At 25.1% G+C, this 25,223-nt stretch overlaps 3 protein-coding genes across 4 annotated transcripts; 2 read left to right on the top strand and 1 right to left on the bottom strand.

Annotated features, from left to right (window-relative positions):
- Positions 1 to 1,228: 1,228 nt before the first annotated feature.
- Positions 1,229 to 18,427, top strand: LOC112596582. 2 transcript variants are annotated; one of them, XM_025342342.1, is made up of 4 exons: positions 1,229 to 1,481; positions 1,598 to 1,755; positions 8,761 to 8,828; positions 18,154 to 18,427. In XM_025342342.1, the coding sequence occupies exons 2-4, from the start codon at positions 1,657 to 1,659 to the stop codon at positions 18,290 to 18,292; spliced, it is 306 nt and encodes a 101-aa protein (XP_025198127.1). In that variant the 5' UTR covers positions 1,229 to 1,481; positions 1,598 to 1,656; the 3' UTR covers positions 18,293 to 18,427. The 2 variants fall into 2 exon arrangements, with proteins under 2 accessions (XP_025198127.1, XP_025198128.1); XM_025342343.1 differs by having other exon boundaries at positions 1,229 to 1,755; positions 8,778 to 8,828; positions 18,154 to 18,192.
- A 2,824-nt stretch (positions 18,428 to 21,251) lies between these two features.
- Positions 21,252 to 22,372, bottom strand: LOC112596612. The gene is made up of 2 exons (XM_025342379.1): positions 21,948 to 22,372; positions 21,252 to 21,810 (listed from the first exon to the last, which is right to left on the bottom strand). The coding sequence occupies exons 1-2, from the start codon at positions 22,325 to 22,327 to the stop codon at positions 21,252 to 21,254; spliced, it is 939 nt and encodes a 312-aa protein (XP_025198164.1). The 5' UTR covers positions 22,328 to 22,372.
- Positions 22,373 to 23,995: 1,623 nt separating this feature from the next.
- On the top strand, positions 23,996 to 24,955 carry LOC112596637. The gene is made up of 2 exons (XM_025342398.1): positions 23,996 to 24,009; positions 24,509 to 24,955. The coding sequence occupies exons 1-2, from the start codon at positions 23,996 to 23,998 to the stop codon at positions 24,903 to 24,905; spliced, it is 411 nt and encodes a 136-aa protein (XP_025198183.1). The 3' UTR covers positions 24,906 to 24,955.
- Positions 24,956 to 25,223: the final 268 nt, after the last annotated feature.

The raw sequence follows: 25,223 nt of genomic DNA, 5'->3' as shown, positions 1-25,223 counted from the left end.
TTTGATTAAAAATTAATTGCAATTAGGTATATACGAAACTGGGCGAAGCATTATTGAAAATGGTTGTTGGTTGATAAAATACATAGTTTTTAGCCAATTGCCTGAACAATAATTGTGAATGTGTTTTTTTTTTTTAACCTACGTCATCTAATTGTGATGTCGAAGAAAATATAGAATTAATTATAATGAGTTAGGTAGACTGGATTTGAGTTTCTTTCAAAACCATAACCACCAGTTATTGGAAGATGTAGTTATATATTAAGACTGACTGTTGTGTGTTCTACGGAAGCTCGTTGTGTTATTTGTAGTTCTAAAAATTGTTTAGTAATGGTTGAAGATTTTAAAATCATTGTTATCCATAATAATTATAATTGGGTAATTTTTACAAAAATATTAAATATAACACTCGTGTTGTACGTTTGTTATATAATTTTATAATTGATTGTTAACAAACGCTAATGAAAAGTTAGTGTATAGGTTATACTTTATATTTTACGGTAATTAAATATATATATCGATTTTATAGTATTAAAAAATGTTTTATATTTGTAGATACAAAATTTACCACATAGATCTGAAACATAAAATAATATACACATTCTATGTTCAATAATATTTTTAGTTTTTTTACTTTATGAGTAAAAAAAAAAGTACAAACACTAAAAATGATCAATTGAATAAGTCTTATAACAAGAAGTTTTGGCCAGAGGGAAAATATTTTTTTTTGAATAAAACCTTGAGTTACTTATGGTTATTGCACCCAAAGATACGGTAAAAATACGATCCGGGCAATGTCACGTGAAAAATAAAAAGACATACAAACGATCACGATCGTCGTGTTGTATAGGGAAAAGGCAAAAAGGGTACGTTAGCAATCGTGTATATATCACAGATATAAAACAATCGTCTGTCGTCGTTTCCATTATACATAGAAAAAACGAACGTCGTGCGTAGGTATGACTCGACTTTTTGATTCCATGGCTGTTTATTTTCCCAAACGTTTTAATACACCAACGAGTGTTGTTTCGTGCGCAAAGTGGGTCGATAAAACAAAAATATCACAAAAATACGCGTAAAACAATAAATACGAAAAAAGTAAATTATGGTACGCGACATATGTTTCTACACACCGCGCATAAGTAGATCATATTATAATGATATAGATAGTTTGTAACAACAATAATATTATATACAGACCGTATCACACTTGTCTGACGACGTTCGTACCTATACGCGTATACTATATTATAATGTTATGTATATAATTATGTATTATTACCAATTATAATGTTGACGACGAAAACGCGGTTAGAACCTAACGACATAGTTCAAAAGCTACACATTACGCAAACCTACGACGGACTTTGCTTACGTGTACTTTAGTGTGTCCGTATCCTAGTTTCACCGTGGAGATTCCTGTGCTGCCGCTTCTTTTGGAGTTGCGTTCGTTCGAGTAATATACAATATTTACGATCGTACAGGTACCTAACCCTGTCGACGACCGCGTAAACCTTTGCACAGAAACGTGACGATGTTATTTCATTTTGACAGTTCGTCGTCGTAAATTAAATGTGCCAAAAACGTGATTTTGTTTCAGTTATGCTATTATAATTAATAATTATTATTGTAATTGGACGGGTATTAAGCATCGTCTCCATGGCCGAAGTCAAGTACAAGTTCGAAGCCGTGATGATTGTCTCCGGAGCGTTCATGTTGCTGACCATGTACAATCTGCCGGTATCCAGTTACTTCAAAGTAATAATATATAATATAATACGATATTACGCTGTGGTTCTTTGTTCAATCAAATAATATTCAACAGCGATTTCGTATGGGGGAAAAAGACTAAGGGGCTATACTGCTATAGCTTACCCTGTTGAACGTATTATTGTATTTTAATTTATATATATTTTTTTCATATAATATATGTTATATAATACAATATGTGTTAGTCGGGTACCTATATAGCTACCAAGTGTTTTCAATAATTAAAATTTATAATATTATAAATACTTATATAAGCAGATAAATACAATTTTTTTATAAATAAAATGAATACATCTGATAATCAATAAGGAATTCTAACATTTAAACATCTATAACTTGTTTAAGTAAACAATTTTTATATATTTTATGATAGTAAATCAATCAAAATAAATACTTCACCATAAATTTATTTTTATTTAAAAATTGAATTAATTAATTTTAAATAAAATAGTTCAATTAAAATTTTCATTGATAATGATTTATTATTTTTTTCTTCCCGATAATCCGTGTATGGATATTCTTTATGAATATTTATCTACTTTTTTTGTTTATAATTGAAACTACTTAAATTTGAAGTTTTACTATGCACAAATTTTTATGATACAAAATTCACATTTTTTACCTTAAAAGACTAACTGCTAATTTCCTTTAGTAGATTAAATATTGGCAGGAGTTTTCAAAATAAATTATTTACGGAACCAAGATAGAAAAGAAACAACATTTTAAGTTACAATAGTCAAAATCAAATATTGAAAATTGGAATGTTTATTAAAAATGTATTTTATCATGTTTAATTGTTTTTTATAGGATCATTAAAAATTAAGTTTTTGTCTAAGCTCTTCAGTAATGATTTAAAAAAAGATTTTTTTATTCGTTTATGATGATATATTTATAAGTTAATTCACCTTGTACAGATCCTATTTTTTATTGTTATTAATTTTTGGGTACTTAATACTATTATGGATCCAATTTACAGATAGAAAGAGTGATAGTAAACGAGGAGTGAGGGAGTAAGAGAACATTTCAATATTATTTCCAACAATTCCTAGCGATAATTAATTATGTTCACTTTTTAAATTAATCTGGGAATCAATTCTATCTCTGAAATAATAAAATATTGCTTGTCAGTCAATTCGGATGTAGATTTATTTTTAATTTTTTTTTTTTTTTTTTTTTTGACACAGGAATCGATTTTGAAATACCGTAAAGGGGACTTTAAATGGTTCAGAACCAACTAAGCCATTAATTCCCGATTAAACCCGAACCAGTATAGGACTAAAATCTAATTTAATAGTGACTCTGCCATACCAGAATAATATTTATTCCGATCAGATTAAGACCCGTGTTGAATAAAATTTCTACAAATGTTTTTTATTCAATCGGTTTTATTATAACATCGCACGCGTATAAAATATATTAACGAAATATAAAGTTGAGTAACCCACACAGATGACTTTGGACACTTCATAAAAATGTCCAACTTATCTTTGTATTAAAAATCTTGATTATTAAACATCAAAGTGTATTACACCATTCAAGATATTTCGTTTGACTGTTAATTGATTTTGGTCCAATTTTTAATTTTGTTTCTGCTATAAATAATATTTTAGGCGTTTTGATAATTGTTCGTTTATATTTCCACGAAGAAACGTCTAATTATTAATAACTAGTAAATACAATTAGTTTAACCTTATACCTAATCTATACATTTAAGATACTTGAACCGTCATCAAGTTTAAAATCTAAATGTTAATATTACACTATTAATTATTATTTGTTAGCTGTGTTTAATATTGCAATAAATGGAAACAAATTAATACGATTATATAGTTTTTATCATAATTGGATAATATTTAGTTGGCATAACAATTTGTTTAGTGGTAAAATGATGTGTTTAGTTGAGAGTACTGATTAATTTGTTAAACAATTATAGCCACTGCAACAATATAAAATAGTATTTCAAATTAAACTAAATAAATTGTTAATAAAAAAATATTGAGTTGTTACAGTAACTATAATTAATGTAAACATCCCTTTAACAATATAATTTAGTAATGTTAACCATCTAGTACCTACTTAATACATAACAATTTACCTCCCTTCAAGTTCATTAATTGGAAGTAGTATCACTGGATGCTTCATTTCCTCACGTCGCTACGTCTAGTATTAAATTTATCTAATTTACTTATTGTTTTATTATGTAAATAGGTTGTAAATATCTTTTATTATAAAAAAAAAAAAAAAAAAAAAAAAAAATGTTAACCATACAATTTAGTAAAAGTATAATATTTATCTATGTATATATACATAATAGTATAAAAACACTTAAATTGTGTTATAACAAATATATTAGTATGATTTGAAATGAAAAATAGTTTATATTAAATGTGTAATGCAGTTAATAAAAAAAAATATTTTAACTTAAAGTGAAATGTTTGATTGCTAGGCAATAAACATATTTTAGCTGAAATCATTAAAAAAAAAAAAAACTGAAGTTCATTATGAAACTATATCTGTAGACGTTTACTGGTAACTAATCACAACAGTTATTCTGAATGACAATCGTCTATCAGTAAATAATTGAAATATTTTATTTATTTTTCTATTGAGTGAGATGCCATGGTGCATGATGTTTGAAAATTAGTTTGTGTTAATAGGAGAAAATAAATAATTGACTTGAATAAGAATAAAAAGTAACGCTTGAAGGAAATGAAATAAAGGTTGATGTGAGTAAATCAGAGGTAATGATATATGGTTTTGGAAGATATTATCAATAAATTCATGGAGTAAGGTATGTAATTACGTGTGAATTGATAAGAGTGAAGAGAGACGTCAGGTAATAAGACAGATCCAATAAAATATCTGTAAGGCTAGTTATGATACATGGAGCAGAATGCTGGTTACTAAAAAATAAAATAAAACAGTGAGTGAGTTTAGCCGAAATGTAAGGATTATACATTTTTTCATACCTATACAATGATTTATTATTGAATTCAAACTTATTATGTACTGAATTTCACTTAAGCAGATATTAGAATATTGAAAACTTTTTTTTTTGTTAAAATAGTTATATTTTTAATCAAGATTCACAAAGGAAAATATCACAATAATTTTTTAATTTGTTTTCAAGAAGGCGGAACCTCTTAATTCCCAAATTTACACCAACGGCTTAAATTTTTAAGCAAAGTATGCTAATTTTCAAGGACAAATAACATTTACAAATTTTTCAACTAGGAATGACTGATTTAATGAGGAATTGGGGAAAGTAGAATATATACAATTTTATGTTTATAAATATTTTGTTTTTTATCATTATTAATTTTTTTGAATTATTATTTTCAATAATTTATTTTTATAAATTTAAACAATAAACACACATCAGTAAAATATATATTTTTTTGGACATAACGTTCTAAAATTACAGCAATTATTGTTATAATTCCTAATATTTTCTTTTGTAAAGCTCTACTCAAATAATATCATTAACAAATAAAATGTATGTTCTAACTTTCATTTCATGAAATATTTTTAGCTGGGATATAATATATACTTGGCATTAATGTTTTTTTTTTTAGTTTATAGGCGGATATGTGATTAATGATTTGTTTTATAATAAATTGCATTTATGTTTCTTATTTATTATATTATTTTTATTAATAATTATTTCACATAAATTACAATTTTTCCACTTCTATGTTATACTCGTTTTTATGTTTTTTAATACTTCTTTCAAACCTTATATCAGCGCTAATTCTAAAAGGTTTATTTTAATGAATTAATAATGAATACACAATATACATTTCGCAGAGTTAATTGGTAAAAAAAAAAAAATATGCTAACAGACATAAAAAAATATAATAATATAATAAATATTATGTCTATGCATATTATAAAGTATTACGTCAAGTACTATAATATTATATAATATTTAGTTGTATGAAATATACTCTTTCGTCAGACAGTCAGTAAATCGTGTGTACTATTACTACCCGTCGGATACAGAACTCTGGTAATTTTGTAATGGCAAATCGTGTGTATAATAAATTTAGTTACATACATTCAAAATCGTATCTTATTATTATTGAATTATGCATAGAGCAGTATAACATATTATATTTTACTACTGTATAAAGATATCATACTTTTTTATTTGGATTTATTGTTATTTGTTTTAGCTAACGTAACATCCATACATGTTTTTAAAACAAAATAAAAGCTAATAAAAGTATATCATGCTTTGCGTGCCGTTAGTCTAAACTTGACCTTCAGCTCATACATTCCGTAATAATAATATTAGTGTATATTTATATCCTGCACCATCTCCCAATTGATGTGATATTATAATAATAATGTACATACGACATAACATAAGATCGAGTTTACTTTGTCGATATTTGATAAAGTACTTGGAGGTATCCGATTTTTTTGTCTAACATTTATTCTTACGCACATATATATAATATATATTATTATAATAGCGCAGTAAATTATTTATTTCGCTGTTCAGCGCATTAAGTTAATGTACACGAGTATTATATCTCTTAAAATTTCATTCAATCTCCTACGTCATATTTATTGTTTATTCATAAAATATGGGTATAAGTAGTCATAATTTTGTATTATTATGTTAATATCTAAAGGTTTTCTTTTTTTTTTAATGTAATTTATACATTTTTAAGAATATTGAAAACAATACGCTGCTAATGTATATAATATTAGGTATACGTTTTAATAAAAAATTAATTTCATCATTATTATAGGTATAATTGACTATAGTGATATTAAAAAAAGAAAAAGTGACTAATTCTCACTTTTTTATTTTATTTATTTATTTTTTTTAACTAGTAATTTTTTCCATTTATATATATTTATTATACATTGTTTTGTGTAATAATATTTAGTAAAGGGGTTTATTGTCGTATTTATTACTTTATCAGTATCACCAAGTCCAAATTAATTTTAATAAAATATGAAAGTACACTGAAGTACTGGACCCCAAAATACATAACTTTTAGTAAACTTATGTCAAATTTTATAGTTCAATCCTTAATTTACTTTAAAGATATGTTTAATTATTAGGTACTAACTAATTTTTAAGGTTATATAATTATAGTTGTACATACTTTTTAAAAAAAAACAAACAATAATTAATCAAACTATAATACATAATTAGTATATTATTTAAATTTAAATATCAATAATAATAGAAAATTCATCATGATAAATATACAATTTAAAAAAAAAACCTTTATTTAAAATTCTAAATTTCACTAAAATATATTAAGTTTAAATTTTTTTATTTTATAAATTTATAACAAGTTTATCGTTTGATTTTATGATAAAAACCTTTTTTATTAAATTTTTTAAATTCTTCAAGCAAATGCGTGAAAAAAGTTGTCCCTACGGGATAGTTTCTTCCTACACCCTCTAATCCGAGCTTGAGTAATATTGACCAGTTTCTATAAAAATAAGATATAAAACAGATAAGTGAAATCCTGTGTTATATTTTAAACCTTAGAAAATTATATTAATCAATTCGATTAGCGAAATTTTACCGGTATTGTTGTTTAATGATAATAAGAAACATACCATTTTTTAATTTTTTTAGCCTATACTCATTGGCTGTTAGAACTGTTTGGAGTATCATTCTAATGTATTTTGCACGTTGGCTTGTTGAAATTACGTTGGTTAAATTCCATATTGTTATTTTGTGGGTATTTTTACTGTATTTTAAACTATACCTTATATATTATAATTAATTATAGATTCTCGCGACCCTGCTATCCGCTGTATGTATATTTATTTGTTATAATCTATTGTTCTCTGTTTTTTTTTTTTGTTTTGTCAATTTCAACACTCCAAATAATGGATTAGGCAAAAAAAAAAAAAAAAATTATCAATTATAGTTTATCCAATTACCGTTTTTGCATCAAGTCACTAATCCTATACGATTTGTAAATTGTATTTTTCCTAGCTATTTTTATGTTTTCGAATACATTTTTTATAAACACACATTCAATAATTTGATTTATAAATTATTATTTGTACATATTTCCATACTTCTAATAATTATTGAACTTTTGATTAATACGGTAAGTATTTGTTTTATTTTCAACTTTAAAATGATGACAGAATATTCAGTATTAGCTATGTGCTACATTAAAGTGAATTACATATTATCGATCTCTATTACAGTGGCTATAGTAAGTTTGCACCAAAATTGACCCTAAATATATAAGTACTGTGCATAACGTATAATTAGCACTAATATTTTTGAAATGCATTTGTAATTTACACTGTCTCTGCTATAGGTATTGAAAATTAAAAATGTAATTTTTTTTTTTTTCGTACATGTTTAAATATCAAAAATTAACAACACATAATATTATATTTTAGATTCTTAGTAGCATTTCACTAATTATATTCATACCATTCTACGGTACGCCAGTATTCACTCTAAAGCTGCCTAATAATAAAATTAACATAAAATACAATAAACGTGAAAACTATTTATAATATTATAATAAATAATAATAAAATAAACGCATTATTTTTGTAAAAAAATTATAAATGTAATACTGTGTTATAATACAATTGCAAAAGATCGGACGTCAAGTTTTAGAATGATTACCACGGATAAGGCGACGAGCAGTTAATAATGCCAAAGAATATCATTATCATTCGAGTTCACGAGTCTCCAGGGGACCGATAAAATAGTTAAATGTACAGTTAGGTACTCTCCTTTTGGTACAAATTGCAAGCGCTATTTTTGACTACCTACAATGGTGCAAATTACATACCTTTACTTTGATGCGAATTATAATCACTATTTTTGGGGCTAACTACGGTGGTGCAAATTATATATCTTTATTTTGATGCAAGTAATAAACTTTTGTTGTAATCTATCCCTTATAACCCGCTCAATATGGTCCATTGCATCAGTACCGATATAATCGCATGCGCGCACTAGATACACACCATATATTGAAGTAGACTATTATATATTACAGATGTTTCCGACGAACTACCATTCAACTATTGGTGCCTTTGATCTTTCAAATGTGAGTATTTAACTGCCAATTGTATCGTGATACTTAGTTTTAATTAATAATGATAACAATACCTATTATAATAATTGAGTCGTAGATTTGTAGCCCACAGGGTCGCCTTCATAGTGGTAATATTATCTATATTACCGCATTAGAAATCTAAATCGTATAAATATTCAATATAAATAACAAACATCAATGGATAAGTTTAGTGTGTGTTCACTCAACAATGTAAATGTCAAAGTAAGAGTAGGTATCAATAGACAGGTTGAAAGCTGCAGATAATTTTGTAAAACATTACCATTAATTATTCGTAATATTATAATATGTATGATAAATTATACCTACTACTTACCTATTTAAAAAAAAAAAAAATAATAATAATAAATAAATATTTGTTGTGACTATAAGAAACATGCAAGTAAGTGTTGGTGAAAAATAAAAATAAAAAATGAATCAGATAAAATTTACCAAAAAATACTGTGAGGGATATTTATTTTGAAAATAAATAAAACAATAAATTGTATTGATAATAGTTGCTGAAAGACAACATATGATTTGTAAAGATGAAAGATATACTCTTATATTTATCTTCAATATTACTTCATGTATTATATATTCTTAAAAACAGCATTAGGTACAACTTGATATATTTTGTCGTTTGTTATGAACAGTAAAGAATAATAAATTATATTTATTTTTAATTAGATCTTGATTATAACAAAGTTGATTTTAGCTCAGTTTATAAATTAATAATTGTTTTACGAAACTAAGATTTCGTCGTACGGTTATGAAGTATTCATCGTTTTTAAATTTGTAATGTATATGTAATATTTTCCTTAAGCATTTTTTTTTTCAGATAACTAAGGATTGGAAAATTAATAATATATTTTAAAATATGTAGAATTTATAGGAATTTATTTATATTTTAGGCCTAAGGATTTAAATTTAAATTAGAGTGTAATGTTGGTATTTAATGTATTGTTTATCATTTAAAACTTTGAATAAACAAAATAAATAACTCATATAATTATAAAGTAAGTATGAAAAATATAAATAAGTCTAAATTAAAACATATAATTTTAAAATAAAAATGTTATGTTATATATTAACCAATCTTAGTAAAAAAATATTAAATACACTATTAGTTAAATAATACTGCAAGTCTGTAACAATCTAATGAATGAGAAATTAATAAATAAAACTTATGATATTTTAATTTATGATATACTATTTTAATATTATATTATAATAGATTTGTGTAATATTTATACATGTAATTTTCTTATAAATTAAAGAAGTCATAAACACAATTCGTGATAATTGCATCGTTGAGTGCAAATATCAAAAATCATTGATTAGTTATGAATTTAAATTAGAATATTCTAAAGATGATATTACTAAAAAAATGTTCAAATTTTGTGATTTCGCGTTTATAATGGTCCTTCCTGTTTTTGGCCTGATGCACAATGCATATGATATAGTCCCTAATCTGTCACTATGACGTCTGCGTGTCTTGTGTCTTTCTATAGTTACAACACAATAGTTAATTTTCACTCTATTCTTGAAATCGTTTAATTATGTTGCACGTGTCAGATGTCCCTGTGGTTAGTGCCTGCATAATATATATAGTGTACATATATAATAAATTGTCATTTTTACATCAATCACAACTATTCCTATTTAATCTACTTGTGAAAATATTATAATTTCTGATAAATCTAATAAATAATTATTGTGAGTTAAATTTATTATATTATAGTATTTATGTGTGTAGGGTTACAGATATCGTAAAAGTACATAGGTGTTTATGAGTATTATGTATATGATTCGTAAGCGGGTAGACTCGTAATCATAATATATTTATTTAGATAGTTATATAGTTTTTTTATTCTACATATCATTATAAATAGCAATAAACAAAAATATTTATATAGATAATATGATTACTAAAAATGTACTCAATTGGGAATATTTAAATAAATGATTATTATGTCTTTATTTTAAATCAACTTAAAGAAAAATTATTAATTAATGAAGTTTAATTTAATTTTATAGAATTTTAAATAAGTTAGTTAAATTAATAAGTTTAAATCAACTTAATTTTTAACTTATTATCTTATTAAATTATTATTGTTCAGGCTTTAATTTAATACAATACTATAGACAATGTGTATTTAAAGTACTACTTATTTAAAATAGAGTAAATTCCACTATATCAAATATAATACTGTTAATTTTTTTTTTTTTTTAATAAAAAGTCAATATAAATAAAAAAAAAATAAAATAAAAAATAAACTGAAACGAGTATTAAATGCTTCAAACAAACTTAATATAATAAGAATAAAATAAATGTAGAGAAAAACAATCTAGCAGTAGATCAATGTATTGTAATTTACAAGATCATATTATATTGTGAGAATGGTTTATATAGTTTTTATAACGCAGTAACGCCAAATTGTCTACCTAGCATTGACGTAGCTACCTTTTATATCATAATAATAATAATAATAATAATAATAATAATAATAATGAAAATATTGTTCTGACTTTAATTATAATTTATATCTAGGCAGTAGGTACTACTAAAAACTCTTAATTGGAATGAAAAATATTTTAATACTTATCATCAAAAGACATTCTTATTTTTTTTTATATGTTTTCAGAACGACATATAATATCATTTAAACAAGTTTTAAAATTGCGCTAGAAGTAGTAATGATAAATATAGTAATATTTTATAACTGATTTTTTAATACAATTTTGAATTTACATAATAATCAACAACGGCTAAGAAATGGGATTGCTTAAAAAATACTTTGAAGTGGTATTTAAATATATTATTTACATTTTTCCTTAAGTTTTACTATTGCTTTTATTTAAATACTTAAAAGTACTTACTTTAAATTTTCGGTGAAAAGTCCTCAGAATACTACAGTCTATGAGTTGTATAATTGTATTGTTAACATACTTAAGAAAATCTTTAGAGGTGATTAGTTTTAAACATTTTAATATTAAGTCATATATCTCATTCGTACCACAAAAACGCAGAATTTTAAAATTGTTTTAAAAAAAATACATCTCATAAAATAATAGCAGTTGTAAATTTTTAGTATGAATTTAAAATAATAGTGATTTATTTTTAAATTTTATGAAATTGTGATTACTTACTTGTTTAAATTTCGTTAAATAAAAATTATATCTTTGGGTATTAAGACTTGACAATTTAATACGTGCAGTAACCCACATTTTTTGTTTTAAATATAAAATGGGCTGAATCCTAGAACAATGAAGCATTATAATGGATTATTAAGGTACCTACATTATAAATATAAGAATTTAAAAATTCAGAAAAAAATAATAACGATGTGTAAAATACTTTAGATTAGTAGAAAGTAGAAAATAAAAAGTTAAGAGTTCAGTAGTGGCTAATAACTACGTTGACAATGTAGTAATAAACAAACCAACTAGAGAGCAGAAGATAATGTAGTTAGAGGGGGAGGACTATAACTGTAGGAGCTTGGCAAGTTGTATCATATAGATTAAACCCCTCAAGTTGATGTTTATCAAGAATTCAAACAAATCTAGTTTTATAAAGTAAAAATATAATGTTTTTCAAATTTAAATGACTAAAAATATTTTTAAAACCCTAATTGAACTGCAAGTAGTTGTATTATATTTAAAACATCTTATTATAGCTGTTAAAAGAAAGTGCAATTGTTGAATACTTATGTTTAAGGAAAAATATTTTTCTAAACAAAAGGTATATCAACATTAAAAAAAAATTTATAACTATTTTTGATTTAAAATTGTGGTATCGTTTGAATTGATAAAATATAGGTATATTTATATAAATATTAATATATTTAAATTATATTATTTAAAAAAAAAATCTAAATTAAAATGTTTACGTTAAATTATGTGTTTTAATTTAACATGTGATGTAATAGGTAAACTCTGACATAGGTTAGATTAAAACATACCTAATACCGTTATAATATAATGATGAACACACTAATTATTTTCTAAAACAATCAATCACCGGAATTCAGATTATTATTGACGGTGAGAAAGAGCAGTGATAACTTCATGTAGGTTTGTACAGGCTACAGTAGACTTATAAAATATTAGCCAATTACGCTAATGTCAAAAATTCGAAAGACAACGCCCGGAATTCACCAATATGCCAGCCAGTAGACGTTTCACATACGTGTCCATGAGTAAGGGGTTTTGTTTAGGCAATTATAATAACAGTCGATTAAAGTTTAAAATAAAAAAATGAACTGAAATATCAATTTGTCATTATTGAACAGCTCGGAAATTAAATCGTTATGGACATTTGCGTGATTCTGAAATCAAACAAAAATGCCTTAAAACCTATTGATGTATATTATTTTAGTTCTTTGGTGATTTTTAGAAAAAAAAAATACGCTAGTAGATACGTACTTATCTGCCATATTATTCTTAACCACTGTTTTTCTGGGACGTCTCGAATAATATCGCATTAAATCTGAGGTATTAACCGCGATTAAAACACTACCTACTGGTCCTCTACTGCAACCGCCGTTGTAGTAATGGCATTTTAATTGTAGCCATTAAATTATAGGTGTAGGTACGCACTATTTGTATTATTGCGATTTTCCGCCGGCAGTCCGAACGAGACGCCATTCAAAACAGGACTTTTATTATTATTGTATTAACGCATTGCCGCCTCGCCGTTTTAATATTATTATTATGTCGTTTATATTGTTTCCGCATACCGGAAAAACAAACAAAAGCACAGACTCACTGAAATACAGTGATAGAAAAGGCTATTAAGTATACGTGTGGTGGCGTAATCGAGCGTCAGCATTTCTTCGAATAATTTAAACGCGATTACTATAAAATATGTTTTTTTTACACCGCTTCAATGTTACAATATAACACTCAGAGTTAAAACCACTACTCCGTGTGGTTAAGTCTTTTATGATATTACGATTTTGGTCGCTCATTAAACTGGCGTTTATCACGCGTGTTGAAAAACGGAACCTTTCGCAACGTTTTAATGAAAAATTATGGACGAACGTGAATCTGTACAGCATTCAAATTGCATTCAAATTGCATGCCAATAATAGTGTCCATATCACATGATGTTTCGTAGTAGGTGGGTCTGTTCGAATTACATGGTATAAGCACCATAATATGGGTTGTTTGATATGTATCTAATATACATTAAAATTGTATACATCGTAATGATTGTATTTATTTTGTACAATAGGTATATACTATATATACTTAAGTTAAACATTAATTTTAAATTTTAATTTTTGAGTTGCTTTCATAAACTTTTAGTCTAGAAATTCGGGAAGGGTTATATTATATTTTTATTTTATTCTAATATAATTAATTAAAATGTATTACATTTAAAAATAATAAAATATTATTATTTATTAATGCAACATGCCATGAATTTATTCCTTTATATTGAATTATAAAAATGTTCGTACTAAAATAACTTGAAGAAAAAGTTTACTTAAAACAAACATTTTAAAGATTTTATATTAATATTTTAATTTCTAATTCTTATTTAAACGTTGACTATTTAATTAAAAAAACATTGACTATATTAATTATTTTTATATTTTTTTTCTGTGTGTATAAACATTTAAAATGAATGAAATTTTTATTTCATAAAAGCATGTTTTTTTGTTAAAATGAATAGGTTGTAAATAAAACTTTTCTTAGCTCACAATTTAAAGAATGATATATACATAAAAATTAAAAAAAAAATTGTAAAATTTTTGTTTACATTTATACAATCATCTTAAAGGTATTCGTTTGTCAATTAAATAGCTATCAATTTCTATTACTGTATTAGATTTATAACATTATCTCTAAGACACGGTTAAATCATTCATCATATATTTATATATCCATATTAAATTTGGTTGCCTAATGTTAAACTTACAATGGTATACTCATACCTAAATACGCTGTGTATCGAATAAAAATCTAGCTGTATATATATGCATATGAATCTAACTTACATTTTGGGAAATACACTAACTATTTGAGTAAATAATAGTAGTAAGATAAAACGTGGATAATAGTTATGATCAATATATTTTGTATTAAGTGAGACGCATAAATCTTGATCATTACAATTTGATGTATTTAGGTTTAGGAGTTTTCAACAAATATCTAAAATTATTTCTTTTCACGGGAATCAGAATACAACCTTTGGCTGAAAACGGTCATGATGATAACAGGTGAAGGTAACTTTGGTGGAAAATGAAAACCTCTGTTCAGAACACTTAATTTTTCACAAAATGAATCAAAATGTTTCTTAGCAAAGACTGATCAAAAAAATGCCACTGATAAAAATATCCCCGTATTCAATTAGGTCCTCATGGGAACATTATAGTATTTTATTTTTAAAACGGTAAAACGATAGGTTCAACAAATTTTTGCAAAAAAAAAAACAAAATAGCTCGTATTATAATATAAGTAATAATTATTGTGAATGATATTCATTCATATATTATCACTAGTTGTGATTTACATATATTTCGAAACCTATATACCTACTCCAGACCGATGTGAGTCGGCATAGGTTTGTGGTAATTACCATTTGAAACATTTATATAACTTTAAACAGTGTAAACTGCAATAATGAATATTATTATTTTCCGTACATGATGATCTTTAAACAATATTAGACTAATTTCAAGCGGTTATAAATAGCACTACAAACCTAAAAAAACCATTCCACGAAACATCGATACCCATAGACCTATAAGTTAATAACAGTAATTATTGTATAATATATATAATGTTTTTGTCAAACAATTAAATCTACTGCGTAAGTGTTACATAATATATTTATATCATACAATACATTTCTAATTATAAAATTTTCTTAGAAATAGACGATGTCCTACTGCACGTTTTCTCTCAAAATCAATTTTTGTTTATCAATGATTTATAAACTGCCATTGAATTAAAATTTAATACAACCATAACAGTAATCTACCCAGTAACGAGGTTCTTCGAATCCTATTATTTAGCAAAACAAGTTTTCTATTTTTTTTTTTTTTAACATAAGATACTGCAATTAACACCTCTGTACACTGAACTTAATAATATATGAATTGAAGTATTTAATACATTTTATTTTTTTAACAGATAAATATAATTATTTAATGTTATATTATTAAATCGTACATGTTACTTTTCAGTTAACCATTACAATAATTTTAGTTTAATTATTATTATTACACATACACCGCAGTACACGATAATTATAATACATATGTAATGTGTAATATACAATAAGGAAACGGATTAGTATGGTAATTAGGTTTATGGTTTTCATTGAATCGAAACCTGACAAGTTACGAAAAATAACTAATTATTTTTATAAAAATGGTATGCAAATACTTTTATAGTATTAAAAATTCAAGCGCGAATATTAATTTCACTAAGACATCATAAAATTATTTTAAATTGATTTGTATTTATATAAATCATTGTCTGATTCGATGTTAAAAATGTTGTACCTTGTACTAACTGTCTGACGGACACTTGAATGTATAAACGCTATGAAATGTAATAATATTTGGTATTAACATAAATTTAGACGGTCACGGTTATTTTATTTTTTAATGCTATGTTATGTAAATTATAATAATACTATATCTAAACGTTTTCATTGCTGCAGTATACCTATTAAATTCTTACTTCTAAGTAAGCATACAATTCGTTGTTTAAATATACTTGTATGTTATGTACTTATGTATAAGTAAAGCAAAGTAAAAAGGGTTTAGTAGTTGTGTTGATGCTGGGTTAAATGTTTGTGATTAATATAATTTAACTGAACTGATATTTTTTTTTCCATTTCCAACAACATATCTGCTAATATTAGTTAATTTATGCCGATTTAGTATTATTTGTCTTTAAACAATTTTTCTATTATAAAACATGATACTTGCTTGTAACTAGATGAAACTATCAGATATATACCTAGGTAATTAGTAGGTATCACTAATTTTATTTCTAGCTTTAGATAGTTACAAGAAATTATACTCATTAAACTCAAAGGCAGTGCCATACCATGTACCTTATACTCAAAGAATAAATTACAACATACATATAATAATTGATTAACTATTTACATAATATTAAATACTTATGATAAATTAATTAATATACTTGTTATTATAGTAATATTAAATAATTAAACTAAAAAAGTAACTAAGATACTAATCATTGATTTATCGCAGTTTGGTATTAATGTACTTATTTTTTGTTACCTTAAGTTTGATAAACTTGGTTTTGGTATACCCATTATTTAAAAAAAGTAAATTTTAGATATTAAATTGGGTGATGAATGTATAAATTCTAAAATGATGTGTTTTTTTTTTTTTTTGTGAATGAATATACAATATAAGTTGTAAATTATACAAAATCTCAAAAAATTGCAAACTATTTTCAATTTTGTAGTTTAAAATTTATAAAAACTTTTTTTTTTTGTATCTATGTTTTAAAAATTGAATACAAGATTCTTTATAAGTAGTTCATACTGAAACCATATAATCTAAAACTGTATAAAGACAATTATTTTTTATAGACATTTTAAGTTCAGCTCAGTATTGTTATTCGTATACAATGATTTATTATTGAATTTAAATTTAACAATTCTATAACTGTGACTCACTTGACACCTAATGCACAAAAAGTTGTATTTACTTATTTACCTTTTTTTTTTAGTTTTACAAAATATCTTTAAAATAAATCGATTATTTAAAAAATAATTAAATTTCAAATTGGACTTTTACGAATAATAATAAACTTGTATTTAAAATTGTACACAGACTTTTCAGTAGACTCTAGTTGTGTTGAAATTATCAAAAGTTAAATGCAGTAGTTCGTTTATGCAAAAAAAAAAAATTTTTTTTTAAGTACATTTAACAAAATTTGCAGTTTAAGGGGATCGAAATTCTTAGTATTTTTTTAAATTTAAATACATTTGTGCTTATTATATTATTGTATTATTGTATTATTTATTAATATAAATTCTGCATAAACCATGCATTTTTTAAATCATTATTCACACTTTTATTTATACAAATATTAGTCAAACTAAGTTTATGACTATCTTTCAAAAATAATTCCAAAAACATACACTTGCGTAAATATCATATATTTTTATATTAAGATATTAAGATCAATTATATGATAAACTGATATATTATATTAAGCCATAAATGTTATAAAATAAAAAAAATATATCCCTTAAAACCATCTTGACAACATACTATACATTTAGGTAAAATTATTTTATTTTCGTGTGTTACAGACTTATACCCACATACAACGATGGTGACGAAGATGATGGGTCAGTGCTGTTTTGGATCTTAGACATTATCGAATACTCGATGTATTTCACAACTGTATACCTCGTCAATAGATTAATAATTTTGATGGACTTGTTTTGAGAACGAAATTAACGTATTACACGATAAATTACTATTTGCACCATGAACTTACGAAAGTTTTATGGTACGAGGAATTATAGGACATAATATAAGGTGGTACTTTTATCACAATAAAATGTTGTTTTTATTTATTATTTAATTTTGAGAGACCTTAATATTGTTGTACTTGTACGAATAGCGTTTTACACCTATAGTTGTGTAGATTTTATAATATCTACGTATATATCTAAATAATTAAGAAAACAAAAATATAGTTATCTGCTGGATGCAGAAACGCGCTGCCTATTATGCAAGTTAAAGACATTGAGAATATATAATTTTCGCGGAGTACAGACATTATTAATAATATAATATAATTATAATATGCTATCAGCAATTTTTTTTAAAGTACCGACGATGAAATAAATACAAATATAGGTAATAAATTTGGGTATATTATTTAATATGATCGATAGGTACTTCCTATTCCTGTAATTGTATCATAATGATAAACTATTCGTACAGTTCATCAGAATTTAAGCTATTCCGCTAACATCTACTTTACTGTCCAATTCGTCGTTTCTTAAGGTTGTGGCATTGATCTATTTCCCTCATAATAATATTACGGTATAATATACAATAAAATTATTACTTATTTCGCACAGCGTAATACTACCAAAATAAAATTATTTTCAAGCTAGAAATCTATACAGAGGGTAGATAACTCATCAACAATATTGTAGCTTAAAATTAAAATGTCGTATCCTTGATCCTTTAAATTATAATATACATTTAGTGTCCTTTAACTTTTGGACCAAAGAGTAACTAATCGTTGTTATTTAAATAATTTTTACTTTTAAGGAAAAATGCAACCATTATATATATATAGTATATATTATATACATATGTCATATACCTATATATATTTATTTATTATTTAAAAAATAAATCATAAAAAAATGTATTTACTTAATAAATATTAATTGAAAAGGTGTAATATGTGGTCGAAAGAGCAAACAAGAATATTTGAAATTCTAGATATTTTTCCATACTGCAAATATAACCTCCCTCCTTCACCATTAAACTTGCTTTGAATAAGACAATCAAAAATGTATAAAGAATTATTTATATATCTACAAACTACAGAATATAGAGTACAGAAAAATACAATATTTATCTAGGTTAAATAAATATTATGGCGTAATTATTTTAATTCTAGATAATACGATTCATAGTTAAATTTATTGTGTATAAATTACAAAAAATAAATACTATTATTATTTACGGCCAACGAGTATAGGCAAATATTATTGTGATAGCAACTAAATAAAATTTTTAGTCAACCTACTTATTAAATTAAATTTGCTTTTTTATAAATTAAACTCATGATGTTTAACCCGTAAAATGTATTACTTTAAATTTTTTAAAATTATAAATAGTAATTTATTAAATAGGCAGATTATTTTATTAGTTTTAATTGGAATAAAAATAATTTTCACTTTTTCTGTTGGCATTTTTGTGTCAAGTAGTAATAATTAATTAAGTAAAAATGTAAAAAACACAATGTATGCAACATGACAAAAGAAAAAAATAGTAATATCACTTTAACACTAATACAGCAGAATCATCTAACTATAAAAAAATTATGAATTAGCTTATCGTAATAAAAATTTTCAGTTTTATTATTCTTTGACCAGTCAATAAGGTTAAGGTGTATAACCGTTATAAAAAAGAAAAAAAACAATAATATATACCTATACCGTTATACAATTTTTGTCAATACATAATATTATTATTATGTAGTAGGCATGTACACAATATACACATAAAATGGAATTCGTGGGATTATTGATAAACTTTACAATTAGATGTTTGGTTTTATGCAAATAAAGATTGTAAACATATTTTTATTTTTGTGCATTTTGAATAAAATCCATCTAGATACGGTTTTAGATTCCAAACGGAATATTGAATGTATTGATGTTATACTGATTGTATTATTTTTAAATTATTTATTACTTATTTCTTATTTGCAATCACCATTTGGAGCAGAAAAATGCTTTGATTTTAAATTGGTAATAAATTGGATCTAGTTGGAACTATGGGTGGTCAAAAGTAAAAACAATCTGTACCTTTTATAAGATTATCGAAAAAAAAAACAATAAAAAAATTAAAAAAAAAAAAATAAAAAATAGGAAAACCTATCCATATATTAATTTCTGAATATATTTTTCTGTATAAATAAATTATGCTGAAATATTATACATCAAGACTGAGTTTAGTGAAATCAGCATACAATTATTTTTGTATTCAGCCAAATATGTTCTACAGCTTTATGAATTACTATTTCAAAATCAACTGTAACTTATATTTTACTTTTTATTCTTTAGTTTAAATTAATATTAAACAAATTTATAAAACTAATAACTTAAAGTAAGTGTTTTTGATAATGCAAATTTGGGTGAAAAGTCCTATAATATTCTTGAGCAAAAAACAAAGTGTAATTTTTTAGATGAAAAGAGTTTTACCCTTTTTTATGAGATGATAAAGATAATGTAATAATATTTTACTTCCGACAAAATATAACTAGGAAAATCTTGTCTTTAGCAGTTTAGTATAGATGAAACAAAGAGTATAAATACATATTTTAATCTGTGAACTATAATGATGTACTCTTAAACAGCTTGTTAACCATATAACTCCAAAATTGTAATTTGTATAGTTGTAATAGTAAATTATATTATTTTTTTTTTTCTAAACGATCAAGCTGTATATAAAAGTTTTGGCATTGTAGTCCTATTATTATTTAAGTTCTGTATATACTATGATAAACATTGAAAAGAGTAAGAATTTATTCTTACTCTTGCACATATTCTTCTAAATTAAAAACAAATTTATCGACTTATATATTATATTTTATTTGATAGTGGTCTGCAGTCACTACATACTTAATTATTGATTCAAAAAAGTGTAATCACTGCTAATCGTTTTCTGTTGCTGGTATTCTTATCATGACTGAGGTCATGTCATTATCCGTGTTTATGTGTGTATAGAGCCTAACAAAATTATCAAAGCTGTCGAAAACGAATTTGAAACATTGTTTTAGAAATTGGGAGTGAAGTATCGAGTATAACGTTTTATAAACTCTAATAGCTTTTTTCCTATACGCGTCTGAGGTCAAGGCATTTTTAAACCATAAAACGAGTGATATAAGATACGGCGTGAGTTCCTTAAATGTATCGACAAGGGATTCCTGTTGTGTCGGTGGAACGTCGGAAATCGAAGTCGTTGATATTAACCGCGACTGCGTTTGGTTAGCAGAAGGTATTGATCTCGACCAGGATTTCACATCGATAGGCAAAGATTGAGTGGAAGGTTCAACATTGGAAACCGTCATTACTGTGGACGATTCAAAATGTTCCTTAACAATTGTTGATTTAGAAATATCTGAATTGTCGGTGTTGTCTGTATTTGTTCCGATTGACGTTGTTTGATGATTATACAACGCGCACAACACGTGCATTTCTGACGACTCAAAACTATAAAACAAACATTACGGAACAATGACACGTGCCAATTCCGCAGAATGATGACAAATATTTAGATAAATGTAAATTTATCGTAGACATTTAAATTTCTCTCTACCCACTCTAAGCTGCACCCGCGCTGAACTCACTCGTAGGCCATTCGAGCCCGGCGACACGTGACCATCATTCTGGTTAGCCGAACGCCGATTTTTTGGAGGCGTTTGTCCGACGGATCCAGGTGATCGGTCGTGTAATTTTGCAGACGATTGATCAACATTTGGATCCTTACCGCGGGCGGCACGGCCTCGAAGGCCAGCTTTTCGGCAGCGTCCGTCCATTTGCGGTTGTCGGTGTCGTCGACGGCAGCGGTTACAACCGTACGCTGTCGTTGACGTTGCAGCTCTCTGTCGATTGCGGCTGACACCAGGTCGTGCCTGATCGCCACCGCGATGATCACCAGGAACAGCGCTCCTGCGACTATGTACGAAAAACATGACAAGATCGCCAGAAGAATAGCGTAGATCATCATCCGGTTAGTAAACCTACGACAGAAGTTGTTATAGTTGTTGTCTGTTGATTCTAGCGTTTAAATATTTGTTGAAAACACTCAATTTAGATAAAAGTAATTTCTATCTCTATTTTATATATTTTGATATATCTGTATGCTCTAAATAGTAAGTACTTCAAAATGTTGCATTAAATGTTGTATATCAAAATCGATCGTATTTGTTTAAATTAGTGTACTACAAGGTTATCAAAACAATTGTAAGCCCATACTTGTGTAATCATATGTGCAATAACTAAAATAGATTACAATAAGTACAATAGAAAAACACTTAAAAAAAAAAACCAAAAACAAAAAAGAATGGCAATGAATACTATTGCTATGATTCAAAATTCTCAGTGTTTGAGTAACATAATGCTCATAATAGCTGTGATAAAATAGTATAAACAAAGTGTAATTGTTTGATTTTCAAACAAAAATGTAATCTGTTAATATTTAAAAGTTAGTTATTTTAATCAAAATTGATTATATATAAAAGGTGTTTTTGGTTCTTTCTTTTCTAATCGATTTAAAATAGTCATAAACTTGAATCGATTATTTTAATAATAAAAAAAATATATATATTTTAATTCCTATAATCTTATTAATACTTTATATAATGGCGAAATTTCAACTTAAAAATTAGAAAAGCTCATGTTTTTTTTTCAGATGGTCTACTGATCATGGATTAAAAACTAAATGACTTCACTGATAGTAATCCCTTTTCAATAATCATATGTGTAATGATGGGCTTTTGTTATATAAATATAAATTTATATTAACATTATTATAAAAATTAAGGTATCATAAATGGCATAAGTTATGAGAGTGATGTTTAAAAAAATGTGGGTTTTAAGTACACCCAATTTTCGCTTAAAAATTGTGTGTAATGCTGTATATTAGTGTATATCAATATTGAATATTATGTATTAAAATTTGAAAATGAGCATCGGTTAAACATTTCTTTTTCAATAAAATATGTCCATAAAATAATTAAATTTTCTTTTAAGTATAATTTTAGTAAATATATCATTTTTCAGTACATATTCATAAATAATTAGATAAGTTAAAATTTTTGATACCACGATATTCTAGTAGGATATCTGTAAGTTAATATTTATAAAAGGATATAAGAGGATTAAATGAAACAAAAATATGTATGAAATTATGTATTGATGTAATTGAAAACATTTAAAATAAAATAAACCATGATTGGTTACTCAAATATGTTTCAATGTATTCATAATTTATAATGTTTAATTAACATCAACATTTGTTTTGTTTTTTTTTTTTTTTTTTTTTTTAGAGGGGGGGCATTGAGTGCGCGTTGTACAGTATATAATTTATAGTCAGAATGAGAACTTTTTAGCCATAGAAAATATGTTGAATCTATACTTGATGTATGAATCATTAAAAATAAACTGTACGAGCTGTATGCTGAATTTTCATTACAGATGTGGTTTTTACAAAAACATTATTTATAATATATTATAGTATTATAGATATCTATTACAAGTAACTATTGTACAAGCCTTGTGTTTTAATCATGTACGTATCATGTTCGACAAATATTTTCAATAATTAATAAATATTCAGACTAGTGATTAGATTCTATTTAATAAGTTATTTACTTTTAGTTCAAAGACAGACGACATGTGGAATTTTTTGTAAAACGGATTTGTCAATAAAATATTTAAAAAAAAAAAATTAAAAAAATTGTTTAACAATTTTTTCGATGATATATTTACTTGAATTTGAATATGTAGCTTATAAAATCATCAGATTTCTGATTTGAAAACACGTGACACTAAAGGATTAGATGACATACGTTTAAGCTACATTAGTTTTAAAATTAATAATAATAAATATTTTAAAATATAAAAATATTATTAGAGCAAAATAAATTTTTAATTAATATTCTATTATTGTAAATTTTATATTTGAAAACAATAAATAATTTTGGTTGTCAAGGAAAAATTTTTTAAGAACTCAAATAATTTAGACTAGCATACTATATATTACAATGAGTACATTATATATATATATATATATATATATATATATGTTATATTAATTCAATGTAATATCACACGCAATGGATAATAATGACAAAATTAATTTGAGAAAATGAACAATTCATATTATTTAAAACAATGAATACTCTAGAAAAAAACTTAAGTTCATAAATGAACGTACAAAATATAAATGGCAAAAAATCTGGAACATACAAAACACAAAATTAAATGAAATAAAAAGAGACATACATCGTTGGATCAATCCTAACCTCAACCGTAAAGAAGATATGGTTCTCAATAGACTCCGTTCTGGTCACACCAGAATTACTCACGGCTTCCTGATGGCAAGAGAGGAACCCCCCATATGTCAAACCTGCGGAACCTTGTTAACAGTCAAACAACTAATAGCCGACTGTTTAATGTTCAACCAAAAACGGGCCGAGCACAAGATATCCTACAACCTAGACGCTGCACTTGGACTCAACCAAAAAAAAAATCTTGACCTAATTAAGTTTCTGAAACAAACTAAACTTTTCAATCTTATATAAAAAAAAATTACTATTATTAGCACTTATTTAGAATTATAAGCTTATTTGTAACTAATGGCCTTTGTTGTCGATGTTATTCTTTGCGATCAATAAAAAAAAAAAAAATATAATCGACTAGTTATAAGTTGTGTGACACATAAGACAATTTTTTTTCTTTCAATATGTTATATTAATTTCTTACAATATTAAATAAGTATATAAGTTTTAGAAAGTTAAAATAGCTTATAAAATGTGTACTGTATAGTACTTAAATTTATATACAAAAATCTCTATTTTATTTTTGTTTTTTGTTTTTTTTTTTAATAAAATATAAAAAAA

The sequence above is a fragment of the Melanaphis sacchari genome, unplaced genomic scaffold (assembly GCF_002803265.2).
Source record: "Melanaphis sacchari strain LSU unplaced genomic scaffold, SCAv2.0 Contig32_pilon_pilon, whole genome shotgun sequence".
Lineage (NCBI taxonomy): Eukaryota > Metazoa > Arthropoda > Insecta > Hemiptera > Aphididae > Melanaphis > Melanaphis sacchari.
The sequence above is the reverse complement of the archived record's forward strand: the minus strand, read 5'-3'. Positions and strand labels throughout refer to the sequence as shown.